The 17,963-nt window shown below is 32.7% G+C and overlaps 1 protein-coding gene across 4 annotated transcripts in view; it reads left to right on the top strand.

Moving 5' to 3' along the window:
• Nucleotides 1-4,085: 4,085 nt before the first annotated feature.
• The window catches only part of snx9b (sorting nexin 9b), a 52,535-nt gene continuing 38,657 nt past the window's right edge, over nucleotides 4,086-17,963 (top strand). For all 4 annotated transcript variants that reach the window (XM_056481480.1, XM_056481479.1, XM_056481478.1 and 1 more), the window contains exons 1-4: nucleotides 4,086-4,386; nucleotides 9,311-9,397; nucleotides 9,513-9,587; nucleotides 13,917-14,015. In XM_056481480.1, the coding sequence (XP_056337455.1) occupies nucleotides 4,375-4,386; nucleotides 9,311-9,397; nucleotides 9,513-9,587; nucleotides 13,917-14,015 (273 nt within the window). In that variant the 5' untranslated portion in view covers nucleotides 4,086-4,374. The remainder of the gene's footprint in view (nucleotides 4,387-9,310; nucleotides 9,398-9,512; nucleotides 9,588-13,916; nucleotides 14,016-17,963) is intronic.

Here is a 17,963-nt window from a genome sequence, read left to right as displayed (position 1 = left end):
TATATAACTTCTATTTTCATTTATAGGACTTAATTTTCGCATTGACATTTAATATCTCTTGTTCAAATACACTATGAACAGCAGCTACGCTAATTATTTTCTTTGTTCTCTGTTTCAGCCCAGGGATACTCATCCCGATGCCTTTGGAGATTGTGCAGTGCCGTTCATGGGATCCAAAACCTGTGAAGAGATGATGACAACAATCAAGGAATTTAAGCACAACACATACACTTAATATATGAATAAACGTCTTTAAACGTTTACATAGATGTCACCTATATGCTATAAAATTGCAGGTTAACTATATTTATATATAATAACTTATATTTGATTGTAACTTTAACTTAATTTGATTGTAATGCAATAATCTGCACCTTTTGCAAAGCTGCTTTGACACAATAATTATAAAAAGCGCTATAGAATTAAACTTGGATTGAAATGAACTGATATAAACAATTTACCCAATACTGTAGTTTTCTACAGTTTATTTCACTACACTTCACCACTGTTGAACTCAAAACTAATGTATACTACAGTATTTATTCAAGTTTATCTATAGTTAATACATTCATTAACAAAGTGTTTTAAATACTATAATACATACAGTTACTATAGTATTTACTATTATAATTCAGTATTTTTCATGTGTGTCTTGTTAAATAAAGGGTAACATTTACCTTACTGTGGTCTTTTGTGGGGACATGGTCAGTGTTAACAAGACAAAATCCATTACATAAATCCATTTATAATACAAACCAAGCCTACTTACCTTTCTAGCAGTTGGAAAGCCCATTCGGTTTGTTTGATAACTCTTTCTACATGTGTGCGAATGAGATATTAGTCATAAGTGTATACCTCCCTGCTGAAAAATCCAGCTTAAACCAGCCTAGGCTGGTTGGCTAGTTTTAGCTGGTCAACCAGCCTGGTTTTAGAGGTGTTTTGGCCATTTCCAAGCTTGACCAGCCTAGCCTGGCTGGGAGCCCAGCCAAAACCAGCTATGTCCAGCTTAAACCAGGTTGGTTTTAGCTGGATTTAGCTGGTCATTTTTCCAGCCTGACCAGCTAAGACTAGGCTGGAAATGGCTGGAAACCAGCCTGGAAATGGCCAAAACCCCTCTAAAACCAGCTGGATTTTTCAGCAGGGCTGTTTTCTGGTAGACAGCTCTATAGCTTCCGGTAAACAGCTGCACACATAACGTTGTATTTAGTTATATACCTGTACAAGTCCGCATTCACTATTTACTTCTATTTTTAAAACACATTTTTTAAAGCACATATAAATCATTTATGTTAGAAAAATGAACAGTCTGGGATCATTACAAAGCCACCCATGTACAGGTCTAACAATTTGGTTTTATCAAAGATGGTTTTAAAATATAAATGTATAATAACACCTGACGAACATGTTGAAATTCTCGCTTCATCTGTTAAAACCGATGTAAAATGTAGTAATCACAACAGAATGTGATTGGACCACTATAGAGACATCACGTGACAACGCGACTTGTTTGTGTTACTAATTTTTGTTATTTAAGCAGAATGCTGATTATTATACTGCGATTTTAAGAAGGTTTAGGTAAGAACATTTCAAATTCATAATACATTTTATAATAATTTATTTTAAGACAATGTGTTTGTTTTTTTCACTCTGCTTGCATAGCCTGTTGTTGGAGCTCCCCCAAACCAAAAATAAGACCTTTTATAATGCATAATAGGGGCTCTTTAAACATTTATTTAAAAAAAAAAACAGAATTTGGGACCGTTGACAAAGTAATCCATGTACAAGTCTAACAAAAATTTGGTTCAACAAGAGGTGTTTGAATAAATGTATGAACATTTATAAAATCATCTGACACCACGTGACAACGCGGCTGGCGTTATTTTATTTTGTGCTATTTATTGATTTTGTTCGAACAGAATGCTGATTAAAAAACGTTTAGCTAAGTACATTAAAATAACTTCTAATCATTTTCTAATCATTTATTTTTATTTTTTAAAAGCTACTCTTGTCCTCTGGAGGCCGCTCTAAACTCACACGTCTGTCATTTCAGCCCGCCTCTCTCAGTTTGAACTTGACAAAAGTTGGAAAAAGCTGAAACAATCATAATCTAAAATACTCAAAAAAGCCTTACAGAATAAGAAAAAACCCACTTTGTTTTTCTATTAATGTTGTATTTCACCTTCATCAGCACTATGTTTTACTTATTACACATCTATAATGTGAGAATAAAGTCTATAAATATAAGCTTTATTTCATATATTGCATAAACATAACAAATGTTAAAGATTATGTATGTACTCACAAATATGCCTTGTGTTATTATTTTTCATGATTCTTGTCTTCTTCTTCATCTACACACACAGCTGTTTTGTTAGTTATGTTATTTCATATATAGTGCCAATTTCAATAAAAGGGATATCAATAGTTGATGACAAATTCAATAATCGTATGATGCTGATTGTTTTAACCATAAAACAATTCCAGCTTCTTCTTTCATATGGCTGGCCACGTATGACATAAATTGGGATGTTATGTGGAATCTTCCACATAAATATTTGCTTTCAAAGAAAGTAAAAGAAATTACGTATAAAATATTACATGGATGCTATCCTTGTAATAGTGTACTTAGTAAATATACGCTAGATATTGAAAAAAAATACATTTTGTGACTTGGAAGAAACCATTGTTCATCCTTTTTGTTAATGTACTTGTCTGAAACTATTTTGTACGAAACTATCTATCTCTCGGAAAAGACAAATGTGAATATTTGTTTAAATACTTTTGACATAATTTTTTTTACTCTAAATCTTGCGTTCAGTGCATTGTTAATGTCTTCATTATAATGGGTAAGTTTTTTTATTCACAAGTGTACATTTTTGGAAAAAAAAAATCCAATGCAGTTTTTTTTTTAATTTAAATTGACTATAAGTCCTACATTTTGTCTTTAATGGGCATAAAAAGCAAAATGTCTTTTAAAAGTCAAAAATTCCTTTCAATGTATATAACCTTATATAATTTCCCCTCAGGTTTCTTTCTTTCTTTTTTTACTTTATTTATTTTAATTTATTTTTTTCCTTCTTTCTCTCTTCTTTAAAATGTATTATGCAGATTGTAACAGAAGCAGATTGTTCAAAGTTCCTGCAATCTGTTGTTAACTGCTTTTGAACCCAATAATATATATATATATATATATATATATATATATATATATATATATATATATATATATATATATATATATATATATATACACACAGTGGTGGAAAGAGTACTGAAAAAAATCATACTCAAGTAAAAGTACCATTATTTGCCCAAACATGTCGTGCAAGTGGAGTAAAAGTATCTGTTGTAAATATTACTCAAAGTATGAGTAAAAAGTAGCCCTTTCAAAAGTACTTAAGAGTAGTGATTAGTGAGTATTACATTCTGAAAAGTTGTTGTGTTTACATGCAGTTGTGCAGGGATGTGTAAATGTAACATTCTGTAGTGCATTTAGTGATCTTTATTCCTTTGTTCCTTACAACCTACCTTCCATTGTTGGTTTGTTCTGTACTTTCTTCATTCATTCGTTTGTTCGTCCCTTCGTTCCCTCCTTCATTTGCTTCATTGTCCTTCATTGTTGCATTAAAAAAACGTTGTCTAATAATTTATTTTTATTTTTTAAAAGCTACTCTTGTCCTCTAGAGGCCGCTCTAAACTCACACATCTGTCATTTCAGCCCGCCCCTCTCTGTTTGTTTGAACTTGAAAAAAGTTGAAAAAAGCTGACACAATCATAATCTAAAATACTCAAAAAAACTTACAGAATAAGAAAAAACCCACTTTGTTTTGTCTATTAATGTTGTATTTCACCTATGTTTTACTTATTTTAGTTATTAAACATCTATAATGTGGGATAAAAGTATAACTATACAGAATAAATATACGTTTTATTTCATTTAATGCATGAAACTAATAACAAATGTTAAAGTTTATGTATGTACACATAAATATGCCTTACATTATTATTTTTTCATGATTTTATGTCTTCGTCGTCTGCACACACAGCTGTGTGTAGTTTTTTTTTCTTCAGGCGCTCGACTCGAGTTTGTTTCCGGTTGCGTCTCTTATGTGAAACACACACTCAGCTGCAGTCAAGTTTAGCAGCTCAAGTCTGCTGCTAACGACGAGTTTGGATTTACACACGTTAATAAGCCCCTAAATTTGACTGCGTGTGTAAAAAAGAAGATAACGTGTACTTGGCGATGTAAACAAACTAAGGTTAGTCTGAGAAGAATCGCTTCTGGCAAGAGAGAAATGTCTGGATGAAGAGGAGAGAGAGAGTTTATCGCCACTAAACTGCAGGTTTCTGTAATGACTGGTTAATGTGTGTACAATGGAGTCGAAGGTAAGGACTTATTCGACGTATTTTTGGTTAATGTGTGTGGCTGATCTGTTTGTAATTTCTTTTTCACTGACGTGATGAACTACCAAAGTTATTTCCAAACACACGCCGACATACTTGCTGTTAAGTGTTCATAACTGTCACTGACTTCATAACCGAGTCGTTAAACACCCAGAGATTGGCCATTTAAGAGTTCATTTTTGTTGTTTTAACGTTGTTTAAAGGCTTTCTGGTAAACGTAGGAAAATATGGATCATTAGGAGTCTTGTGACATTTTTAGTGGGGCTCTGACGTCATTTTGCGATGGATGCTGGGATATGTAGTTGAACTGTAAATCATTCACTAACATTAGTTAATCTTAAAACCAAAACACTAACAAAATTGCCAGTGTAAAGGAGAGCTTAAATACATCTGACTGTAAATTCCACTTATGTGTTCATAAGTTCCACTTATGAATTCCACTTATTATTCCACAATAATGTGGAAAATATGGGACATTCTTTGTACATTTAAACGTACATTATCTAAAATAAAAACGTAAATGCAGTGAATATGAAGTATTTCATCCCAAAAATTTCTAAAATTGACTGGTTGCTTTCTGTGAGTTGTTCTGTAAAGGAATATTGGTTCTCAGATTTTTTTTATTTTTATTAAAAACACTACAAATGTACAAACCCTGTCCTTGTCCTCAGCCCAATTGAACCTACAGTAGAGCTTTAATAGTTTTGTGATGCTAAAACTGTTATTAAAAAAAATAGTTTGTTGCTATTTTTCACAACAAATGATTAAAAACATGATATTATAAATAAATTCTACAAATAAATACTACAGAATATATAATTAAAATAATTTTACAGTTGTCTCCATGTTTCTGTCAGTCACATTTGCATTAAATTTAACACAAAATGCGTGCAATACACCGTTAAGGCTATGACTCGCAAGTGACGTCATTTAACAGAGGAGAAGCTGACAGTGATCAAGGATGCGTTCTGTCATTGAATTGTATGATTTTTTTTGAGGACGACAAGCTAAAGTCAGGCCCCGTTACATTTTTATAAGTGAAAATGTATGTTTCTGGTAGAATATCCTATATAAGCATTGTGAGGAGTCTGTCCTAAATATATTGTAAATTTTTATTACCTAGATATTGTTTAAAACAAATCATATTCATTGATGGTTATAGTATTTTTGATGCCTAAAAGTAAAAACTGAGGTAAAGTTGGTTTTATATTCGCACATTCAGACTTTCTCCTTAATAATATAATTTCATAAAAGTATTATTTGCAAACTCTAAATAGTGAAATCATATTATCAGTACAAATTAATTATTAATCATTATTACAAATTAATAATCATATTATTAGTACAAAGTACATTGTTTAGACTATTAGCACTATTTACACAATAAATAGTGCTAATGTTTTTTTCAAGTCATACTTGCATGTGATTTCAGGCTGAATATTCATAGTACCAAAGTAACCAATATAGGGAGTGAATATAAATCCAACTTTACCTCAATAAATATAAAAGGGCCTGGTGGTGACTCCACAGGGATTTGTTTTCTATTTTTTCTTATATATTACAAGATGATTTTAAAGTTCATCTAAATTTGAATGACTTCTCATTTCTGAATTATAGATTGATAATGTTTTAATATTTTCCCCTTTATTATTATTTTTCGCAGTAAAGTATAGAATATTGTTGTTGCTAATATTAGTGATGTAACTTATCACAAATCTCACGGATCGGATCACATTATGTTTTTTTTAGTCATGGATCGGACCATTTTTTGGATCAACCAAAAAGGGGAGGAGACAAATATAATTTGTTTTCCGTTTATTACAAAAACAGAAGTGCAAGAAACTTTTGGTTTTAACAAACAGAACTTAAAACCTGTAATTTTATTAAAAATAAAATGAAGAAATCATCAGCTGAATAAAAATAAACTAAACTATTCATTACTGTGAAAAAATCACTGTTACTACTACTGTTGCTGATAATGTATAAATCTAACATAATTTGTACAACCTATATTTATTTTTAGTCTAATTTTCCATAAATGATTCAGTTATTCACTCATAAAACTTCATGTTTCATTGCTAGATGTGTCATTTTTGAAGAATTATTCAGTGGCATATGTTTGATGGCTCCTTGTCGCCACCTATTGGTTAAATAATGTAACTGCTGCCTACAACTTTCATTTTTGAGCGCCAAGTTAAACACAAATGATGGCGATTGTATTCTTTACCGTAAACATCAGTGGTTTTATCTAAACTATAAACTGTTATCCCAGTACTGCTGTGTTATTTGACTGTTTGTAACTCCATAACTAACTCAAAGACTAAAGACTGAATCTCTTTCTTGATTTTTGCATTTTTCGGACAGATTTGAAAGCAGCGATTCGAAGGATTAACACATGCAAATCACCATCATTTATGATTTACATGGCGCGGTTGTTAATATCCTGATCTTTTAATGATAAATCGTGCAGCTTACACTGAATGCATTAATGCAGGCTAAACAAGTGGTGACAGAAAACATCTTTAATAACCCAAGAAACCCACCACATCCTGAATAACCTACCACAACTTCTTCAATCATTATATTTTACAGAAAGACCTAAATGCTTTCATACATGTGATTTGAATGATGCGAGAGGCGGTTTCTCTGTGATCGCTACATATTTAGGATTAATCAACAAAGAAAAAATAGTATTAATACGTGGGTCACGTGTCTTTCGAATCGTGGGTTTTAAAAAAAGAAATGCCATTGAAAATACTGGTGTGAAATTATTTTCCATATTTTAAAGACATGGCGTGGAAAAATATCATTTATTGCAGGGCTTCTTGTTTGGTCTGATACACATTTTTACCGTATCTCAGCCAGGCAGTGAAGATCGCTGGTTTTTAAAGAAGTCAGATCTTAAACAATTAACCGCAAGCCCTGGGGCTGGCTGACTAAAATTAAAAGTCAGTGTGCAAATACCCCATTTATTTAAGGTTACAATATCAATCTTAATTTAGCTTTTAATTTCATATTTACTCTACTCTGCTGACTCCCTTCTAAACTGTAAACCTTAATTTAGCTCTACTCGCTTGACTATCTTAAGAGGGTATTTCTGTGGCAGCCTTTGTGAATGCATCTGTTCCTCATACCATATCTGCTATATGCCATGCTCATCACAATTATTGTTTCGTCATCATTTTTTTTCTTGTTATGAAACCGCTGTGGTCATGCGTGTTGTATTCATGCACAGTTATGCCATCAGACAGTGGTTTATCTATCACAAACCTTTTAAGCGATGTTTCATTTGAATCAGAAGTGAGTTTTCTTGAACACAGACTCTCTATGTGAATTGCGGTCTGTGAATCTCTGCATAGAGAGACTCTGTGTTACTGTTCATACTGGCCTCACTGTTTGCTGTTTCGATCGCTTCAGGATGTGTGTGTTTCTCTGTGTGTTAGAATAACGGGTGCTTTGTGGAAAGCTCTATGTACTGTCAAGTGATTCTGTTTTGGGACCATTTATAAACGTAAATGTGCACTACATGATTTTGTTTTGACTTTTATCACTGCTGTTGTCCATACCTTATGTGTTAATCTCAGAAGCAAACGTTTACTTTTTGATTCACCCAAAAGAAAAGGGAAAAAAGCTCATTATATTTTGCATAAAGGCAATTAATTGTCTAAAATGTTTTGTTGTTTTCAGCACAAATACTTTGGTTCTTTATAGTAACATCCAGTTTTAAGTAGTTTTTGTTTAAGTAAATAACTAGTTGAAATAAGTTATTCAATTCAGCAATTCAGTCGAACTCAAACAGTAATGCCTTTGTCATGTTTTTGGGGTTGTTTTGAAAATCTAAGATAAACTTTCTATATATGATATACACTCGCCGGCCAGTTTATTAGGTACACCTGTCCAGCTGCTCGTTAACGCAAATTTCTAATCAACATATCACATGGCAGCAACTCAGTGCATTTAGCCATGTAGACATGATCAAAACGTGCCATGTCATAAAGCACGAATCATCTCAGCCTGGTTTCTTGAACATGACAATGAGTTCACTGTACTCAAATGACCTCCACAGTTAACAGATTTCAATCGAATTGAGCACCATTAGGATGTAGTGGAACGGGAGACTCACATCACGGATGTGCAGCCGACAAATCTGCAGCAACTGTGGATGCTATCATGTCAATATGGACCAAAATCTATGAGGAATATTTCTACAAAGGATTAATGCAGTTCTAAAGGAAAAATTAAAACAAAACACCCAAATATATTGTATTAAAATGTGTTAAATTAAAAAATAGGAGTTTTTAAATGCTCAACATTTTTAAATCATTTTATTAGATTGTTAGTAATAATTATAGAAATTTTTTAAATCAATAAACTAAAAGGTTAACAAAAAAAGATTATATATTTTTTATTTTGTCAACTGTAAACTAAACTAGAGTTATTAAAAAAATTAAACCTATAAATAATTATTAAAAAGACTCATTGTTTTAGTACTGACACACAACAAACATACTGACAAGCATTGGATTAGCTTCATGTGTTTTCTGAATTGCTGTAATCATGCATCAAAGGGTTAAAATTAAAACATCCTCAATGCAATATGGCATATTAGGCCAAATCAGAGGTCACCTCAGGCCAACTTTCACTCGCCAAACACTGGTTTGGGCATTTCGGCTTGACTTAATTAAATTCATAAGGCTTGACTTAATTAAATTCTATACAATTTTTAAATTCCCATCAGTTTTGTGAGCCAATTGTTAAACAAGTAAATTCTGAGGTCATTATCCAAGTAAATTCCAACTTAACAAGTCTAGCTGGTTCTACTAATAATGAATTCCTAACATGTCTCTCAACACCTTTGTTGTCTGTATATGCATGTTTAACCAATGCATGTTTTATTTTTACACAGGCACAGGTTTTATATGATTTTGCGGCAGAGCCGGGGAATAATGAGTTGTCGGTTCACGAGGGTGAGACAATCATAATAACCAATCAGGTGAGGATTTTTTTGTTCACTTTAAGAATGTGTGCTCTTAGAATGATATGTTGCATGTTTAGGAATGGATAAGATCCTTTTCACTTGAAGGTGATCTGTTTTCTTATGTTCCCAGAACATTGGTGGAGGATGGATCGAGGCAAGAAACTCCAGAGGAGAAGTCGGATTGGTACCAGAGGACTATATAGAGGTAAGCAGTGGTCATCCTAAATGGCTTTCTCGTGCATGTGTGCGTATATATATACTGTATATACTGCAAATTTGCTCATAGGCCTTATTGTGTATATACAGTTAAAGTCAAAATGATTAGCCTTCCTGTGATTATTTTTTTTTTCTTTTTTAAACATTTCCCAAATGATGATCAACAGAGCAAGAACGTTTTCACAGTATTTCCTATAATATGTTTTCTTTGGAGGAAGTCTTATTTGTGTTATTTTGGCTAGAATAACGTTTTAAATTTTATAAACATTTAAGGTCAATATTATTAGCCCCCTTAAGCAATATTCTTATTAATTATCTACAGAGTGCTATTATACAATGACTTGGCTAATTAACTTAGTTAAGCCTTAAAATTGCACTTTCAGTTGAATATTAGTATCTTGAAAAATATCTAGTAAAATATTATGGACCGTTATCATGAGATAAAAGAAATCAGTTATTAGAAATGAGTTATTGAAACTATAACGTTTAGTAATATGTTGAAAAAAATCTTCTTTCCATTAAACAAAAATTGGGAAAAAATATACAGGAGGTTATTAATTTTGACTTCAGCTGCATATAATGCAAATTTCCTCATAGACCTTATTGCATAAAGATATTTCATGGCAATTTTCTATCGATTGCAAAGTTATTCATTCATTCATTCATTCATTCATTCATTCATTCATTTTCTTTTCGGCTTAGTCCCTTTATTAATCTCGGGTCGCCACAGTGGAATGAACCGCCAACTTATCCAGCATATGTTTTACACATCGGATGCCCTTCCAGGCTGCAACCCTTCACTGGGAAACATCCGTACACACTCATTCACACACATACACTACGGACAATTTAGCTTACCCAATTTACATATAGCACATGTATTTGGAGGAGAACATGCAAACTCCACACAGAACACCAACTGACACAGCCGGGGCTCGAACCAGCGACCTTCTAACTGTGAGGCGATTGTGCTACCCTTTGTGCCACCGTGTTAGATCAGACAACTTTTTTTGTGTTTGTACATATTTGTTCGGTGAAAATATCTCAAAGTTTGGTGAAAATATCTCAAATCGTTCACAAATTATTGTCATTACAGTGAAAGTGGCTCCACCCACTTTTAAAATTTTGGGGCACCCTAGTGATTGTGAATTAAAATTTCAGCTTTTTATTAATATATTATTGATTACCGTACTCTATTTTTTTATAGACCGTGTGAAAAAGTTTGCAAAAGGTTTTAGTCAAATTTTAAAATGGCAGAAAATATTATGCAATATAAAATAGGACATATAGTTAGACCTTTCATGATATCAATTTTTTATGGTACGATATATAGCAACAAAATTAATTATATTAATTGCGATAAACGATATTATTGTCATTTTAAGACCATTTTGACACTATAATAGAATCATAATGGATGTACACCCCTCCAAAGAACACAGAATATTTATTCTTAAGAATATTTCATTTAATTTTAGTTATTTTAACAATTTAATAATTAGGCATTGGGATCAGAATGTGAAAACAGATACCTTAATCAAATAATTAATAATAATAAATGTTAACAAAAATGTTCAAGGTAAAAAGAACTAGAAAAAGTGTACCAGATATATTTTCAGTCATCTGACACCAACATGAAAATATGCTAAAGTTATTTATAGTAAAAACACTATAGTTTTTTTTAAACCATACTGTCACTGACCCCTCTAATAGAGATAGAGAGGTTGCGCTATCAGCTAAAATGTAGTTAAAATTGTTTTTTATGGATGGGCGATATATATAATTGAGGACATGTTCACGTGTTGTGGGACAAGTTGGTTTATTTATTATTGTGACAGGCCTATATTGTTGGAATAATAATACTGTACTAAACTGAACTGAACTTCAACTCTGAAAATGGAACTGACACTGTTTCAAATTCACTATAATCTTCTATGTAAAGCTGCTTTGACACAATCTACATTGTAAAAGCGCTAAACAAAGATGAATTTAATTGAATTAATAATTAAACACCTAAACATTACAGTAGAGTTTCATAGCGATGAACCCCTACTGTAATCATGGTTTCCGCTACATTCATTCTTCCATGGCGGGGCGCCACACCAAAATTGATCCCGCCTTGGCTATATTACAGCTTCTCATTTAACACATTCAGTCGTGTTTTTTTTTATAACAGGTGATAATCGCTCCAAAACGTATTAAAAATTAATTATAACAGGGCTAACTTTTCTGTAACCATAGTAGTGCTGTGCGTTATTTGTTTTACCCCTTAAGGTTACGTGCTGACTGACTGACTGACTGACAGGTGCGTTTTGCGTAAGGCCAGCAAACACGACGTATAGCTGTTTCACTTTACTTCAGGACACATCAATACCGCGCTGTAGGTCTATTGGAGACATTCATAAATATTTCTAGCAAATCTAATAAATGTTGGAGACATACTTGTTACATAAACGCACTAATTCACACTTCAGCAGCATTTATTGGAGAGCGCACAAGAAGATCCCGCTTGAGCAGCGTATATTTGAGGGGACGTGCAAGAAGTTTTGTGCACGAGCAGAGGAAATCGGTGCGCAAGCAAAGAAGTTCTCATGCTTGTCGGCTATTACATAAATGCGATTACGACTTTTAATACTGCGCTCACGACATTTGTCATTGAAATAACACCATAGGTAGTTGGTAGATCAACATATTAGTCTTTGACTGTGTATGATAAACTATATCATTTCTAATAGCAATTTTTTTAATAGTTGTCTTTTTTCTCATACACTAATACACCCATGCCCATATTTAAAAACCAGAGGACAGATAAACCATGGCTGCTACAATGTGACCTGTTTGATTTACAGGAAGTGTTTTGTTTTCCTGTGACCAGTCAGAGCAGAAGTGTCTTTGTGTAGTGTTCAGTTGAGCATGTGAGGCTAAACGAACATGCTACAAAATATACTGTTCTCTAATGCAAATATTGTATGTAAAAATAGGATTTATTTGTTCATTTTTTTTTAGTTTTTAAATGTAAAGATAACTAATGGAAAAAATAAACTGCAAAAACATTTTGTGGTCTGAGCATGCAAAAAAAGGTGCAAAAAGTATCTTCCTTTTAAAGTGCATCTTTCTTTGAGGCTGAATGTAATCACATTATAAAGCCATCTCGAGGCAGTAGTGCACATGGAGACCTAGTAAACAGTTTACCCTCTGTATAAATAGGCTGTGTTGTGATTCCGCCTGCTGCTGGCCACCGACATGCATTTCATCTCCCTGCTGACCTGAGCTCGCAGCTGCACTCTCCTACAAACACACGTGCTTCCTTCATTTCTCTGTTCTCTAAGACAAACAAATGACAACTTGTATACACTTCTGCAAATTCACATTCTGTGCATTATTTATATATATATATATATATATATTCAGGTGAAGACACAATTATTAATGTATATGTGGATATAAATAGTTTGTCTCTCTGATGTTTCATAGTATTTCCTATTATATTTTCCTTCTCGAAAAAGTCTTACCCATCAGATTATTTATTATAGACCCCATAATCTGCCCATTGTGCTGTCTGTGTACAGTGTAGCTTTTTTGTACCCTCTGGCTTTAAATGCAAATGAGCTGCTTCTCCCTGCCCACCGTTCCCACATGCGTGTCTGCTTCTCACCATGGGTTACGCCAGATAAACAGCACAGTGACAGAGACAGACATGGATGAAGCTGAAATACAGTTCAGTCAAACATACCAACTAAGTTTATTTAATGTATTTGTGGTGGAGTGTATTTAAGCCTTTCTGAAATGATGAGTCACACACAGATGCCGTTTGCAGTACACATATATATATATATATATATATATATATATATATATATATATATATATATATATATATATATATATATATATGCGCTTACTGACACCATGCGGCCGTGGTGATTATAGCGCTTAAGAATTACAAAGCGATTGTACTGTCTTTATTAAAAACATGCTCTATTTTAAAAACATTTCAAACTTCTAAAACTTATAAAATTCACAGAGAGGTCAAACAAATATTTTAATCTCCGTTTATTTGCAATTTGGACATGTGTATACATGTTATTATGGAGATAAGGCACCTGTCAATCAATTCGGTGGGCCTCAAAATCACTGGGATTGGGATCCTATTTTAACGTCAGGACATTTAAAAAAAGAGACTTGTTGGGTTTATATCACTGCAATATGACCATGGACGCACTATACATACACACAGTTCTGTCCAAACAGCTTACAAAAGTTGATTTTCATTATAGGTGCCCTTTAGTTCTCTGATTTGTCTCTTCATTTTCTTTAGATTAACCAGGCTCAGCCTTTAACCTCTGGAGGAAATGCAGCCCCTCTCGATCTCTCATTTTTCGACAGTCACGTGCCGACCCCAGCCAGCACTGCACAGGTAAGCAACTTTGAGTTTTTCCAGTGTGAATGACCACTCATTCATTAGGTTGTATTTATCATGTCCTAACCTCACAGCTCTGTTCATTCTCTGTTTCTCCTGCTGTTCCTTCCTATAAGGAAGTGAGCAGGAAGGGAGATTCCCGTTCTGAAGAATAACACATCTTGCTCAGAATATAAAAATGTGCATGCATGTAAACTGTTCAAGTGAGGATTAAACATCCTGTGCCATTTATTCAGAGGAACAGCAAATTGTGCATTTTTTTGTTTATTAAGCGTTCGGAGTCTCTAATTTGTTAGTGAGATACTGTGGGTTTGGCCTTCAGTGCTGAGACAGCTTTTCTCTGAGTGGGCTGAAGTATTTTCATAATGCTGCTTTGTTTTTTTTGGTGGAGCCATGATCTGATCAGCAGTATTTTGAAGAGTAGGAGGCTGTCTGACTGTAATTGCTTTTTTAGTTGCACAGCATTTGTTTGTCTGTTGGCTTTAGTTTTCAGCAACATTTAAGTGACACATTTTAGGTCATCTAGAAAATAATATCAGGGTGAAACATAACATCTGTATATCAACCATACAAATAATATAAACATTATATTATACTATAGTAAAATAATAGTTGTAAAAAGAAAGTATAGTTAGGCCTGTAAAGATATTTATATTTTGTTATATGATATATTTCACTAAAATATATTGTGAAAAACAATATTATTGTCAATTCAATTCACCTTTTAAGAGAGTTAGAGTTTAAGTTCAGTTCAGTGTGGTTTAATAATCACTACTAAAAGTCCAAACACTGAAGAGCAAATCCATCGATGCACAGCACTTCAGATCCCGAACCATGCAAGCTAGTGGCGACAGCAGCGAGAAAAAAAACTTCACCAATTGGCGAAAGTGAAGAATTAAAAAAAAAAACCTCAAGAGAACCAAGCTCATTTTAAGATAGTTTCATGCCACTCATTTTATAATGCCAGTATGTCAATATAATATCATCACGATGCTTGTACACTCTTCCAAAGAACACAGAATATTTTATTCTTAAATATACTCAATTTAATTATAGTCATTTAAACAATTTAATAATCAGGCATTAGAATCGGAATGTGAAAACGCATATCCTAAATAAATAATGTTACCAAAAAAGTGTCTGGTAAAATGTAACAGAGGCTGCAATATCTGCTACAGAGATCTATTTTCAATTGTCAGACACCCACATGAAAATATACTATAGTAATTTAAATTAAATACTATAGTGTTTTTTAATCATACTCACACTGACACCTCCAGTAGAGATAGAGATGTTGTTGCACAATGTAGATAAAATGTAGCTAGAATTGTTTTTATGTAAGGGCGATATACAGTTAAAGTCAGAATTATTAGCCCCCCTGAATTATTAGGCCCCTGTTTGTTTTTTCCCCAATTTCTGTGGAAGAGATAAATTTTTTTTAACACATTTCTAAACATAATAGTTTTAATAACTCATTTCTAATAACTGATTTGTTTTATCTTTGCCATGATGACAGTAAATAATATTTAAAGGCATATTAGGCATATATTTAAAGACATTTAAAGGCTTAACTAGGTTAATTAGGTTAACTAGGCAGGTTATGGTAATTAGGCAAGTTATTGTATAACGATGGTTTGTTCTGTAGTCTATCGAAAAAAATAGCTCAAAGGGGCTAATCATTTTAACCCTAAAATGTTTTTTAAAAAATTATTTAATTACTTTTAAAATATTACTTTTATTCTAGCCAAAATAAAACAAATAAGACTTTCTCCAAAAGGAAAAATATTATCAGACATACTGTGAAAATTTCCTTGCTCTGTTAAACAGCATTTGGGAAACATTTAAAAAAATTTAAAAAATTCAAAGGGGGCGAATAATTCTGACTTCAACTGTACATTGTATCACCAAAAATAACTGAGGTCATGTCCATGTGTGGTGCGATAAGTCGATATATTGATTAGTGTGACAGGCCTAAGTATAAGTGTAGCATTCTCTTAAAGTACTTTTTATCCATTTTGTATTATAGCTTAACCTAATGACGCTTAATTTCATGTTATTTACAAACAAATAAAAATTTTATTTAAACTTGTATTAAATGTATTTATCGGTTTATTAGTGTTTTGACCCACTTGAGTATATTTTATGTGTAATTTCATTAGGTGTGATTTTAAACGTGCTGTTAAATGTACTAACAAGCATTAACTACAATTTAATTCAATGTCATTTCTATTGAAATTTGAATGACGTGTTTTAATATGTTGGCATTTACGTATCTGTAGCAGATTATGTTAGAAAGAAGTGAACTTTGAATGTAATAATCAACAGTACAGCTAAAATTATAAAATGATCATTTTATTATTAAATGAAATTATAAAGTATAATGTTATCATTTATGATGTTATTTAAAATAACTGCGCTATTTAAATGTTAAAAAGATATATTTATGAAAGTGTTTTCACTTTAGTTTGACTTGAATAGCATTTTATTTCTCAATCAGTCCACAGTCATCTTTATGTCTCCCTAAGGAGATATTTTTTCTTGGGCCATCGAGAGCATTTAGACACAACAGCTATTAATACTAAAAGTAAACTTAATGACATTGTACGAATTAAATTGCTTTATTTCATATAGTTTATTAATATTTTAACCCTAAACTTTAGAGGCATAGGAAGTAATTAAATATGAATTAAAGTTCATATATGCTTTTTATTTATTTATTTTTTTTACTGATTGATCATGTTTAATAAAAATATATATTTTTTAACTTTATATATAAACAAAAGTTTCAAAAGCTTGTAATTACCTTTTAGTTACTGTATGATTCATCAGAAGTGATCATGCAAAACCTCCTCCGTTGACAAACCGTTGCTTATCTTAAAGCCTGAAGCTGATTAGCTTATTACAGTACAGACTTTAACCCAATAGCTGCTCAATGGATCGTTGATGAGAACTGACGTGACGCCAACAGAAATGCAAAATATGTATGAGTCACTGTAGAATGTGTGGCACTAAGTTCCTGTGGCATAAATATTAGTCAGCTCTAATCGGTGGATCATCAAGTTATGATATGCAATACGTCTGGCTTTATTTCAAGATAAAACAGCAGCTTGTTTTGGCCCAGAACCTGTGGTCAACATGCAAAATGTAAGTGTGTGTTGCATTTAAAGTTTGCATTACACTATTTAACATTAAACTCATAAATATATTTAAGATTTCCACACACTATACATTTATAGCATTGTTTATGAATAACAATTTGTATGTGTTGCATATGGCGACACAGTGCCTCAGTGGTTAGCACTGTCGCCTCACAGCAAGAAGGTCGCTGGTTCGAGTCTCGGCTGGGTCTGGTGGCATTTCTGTTTGGAGTTTGCATGTTCTCCCTGTGTTTGCGTGGGTTTCCTCCGCATGCTCCGGTTTCCCCCACAGTCTAAAGACATGCGCTATAGATGAATAGAATAAACTAAATTGGCCAAATTGTATGTGTGTGAATGAGTGTGTTTAGATGTTTCCCAGTACTGGGTTGCAGCTGCAAGGGCATCCGCTGTGTAAAACATATGCTGAAATAGTTGGCAGTTCATTCCGCTGTGGTGACCCCTGATCAACAAAGGGACTGAGCCAAAGGAAAATGAATGAATGAATGAATGAATGAGTGTATTGCATACATCATATTCAGAATGCACACAATTGGCGTAAATCTCTTCACTGTAAAATCACAGAAGTTTGCTTATTTAAAAATATAATTATATGCAAATTATAAAATATGAATAGCTGTAAAACAAGCTATATATATATATATATTAATGCTTTACATTAAGGCTCCAGTAGTTAATGTTAGTAAATGCATTTTAGTAACATGGAAAAACAATTAACAATACATTTACAACAGTATTCATTCATTTTTTATACTTTTAGCTATTGAAAATAAAGTCATTCACTGTTCGT

Source organism: Danio aesculapii, chromosome 20, assembly GCF_903798145.1.
Source record: "Danio aesculapii chromosome 20, fDanAes4.1, whole genome shotgun sequence".
NCBI lineage: Eukaryota > Metazoa > Chordata > Actinopteri > Cypriniformes > Danionidae > Danio > Danio aesculapii.
Note: the sequence above shows the minus strand (reverse complement) of the source record. Positions and strands in the feature narration are given on the sequence as shown.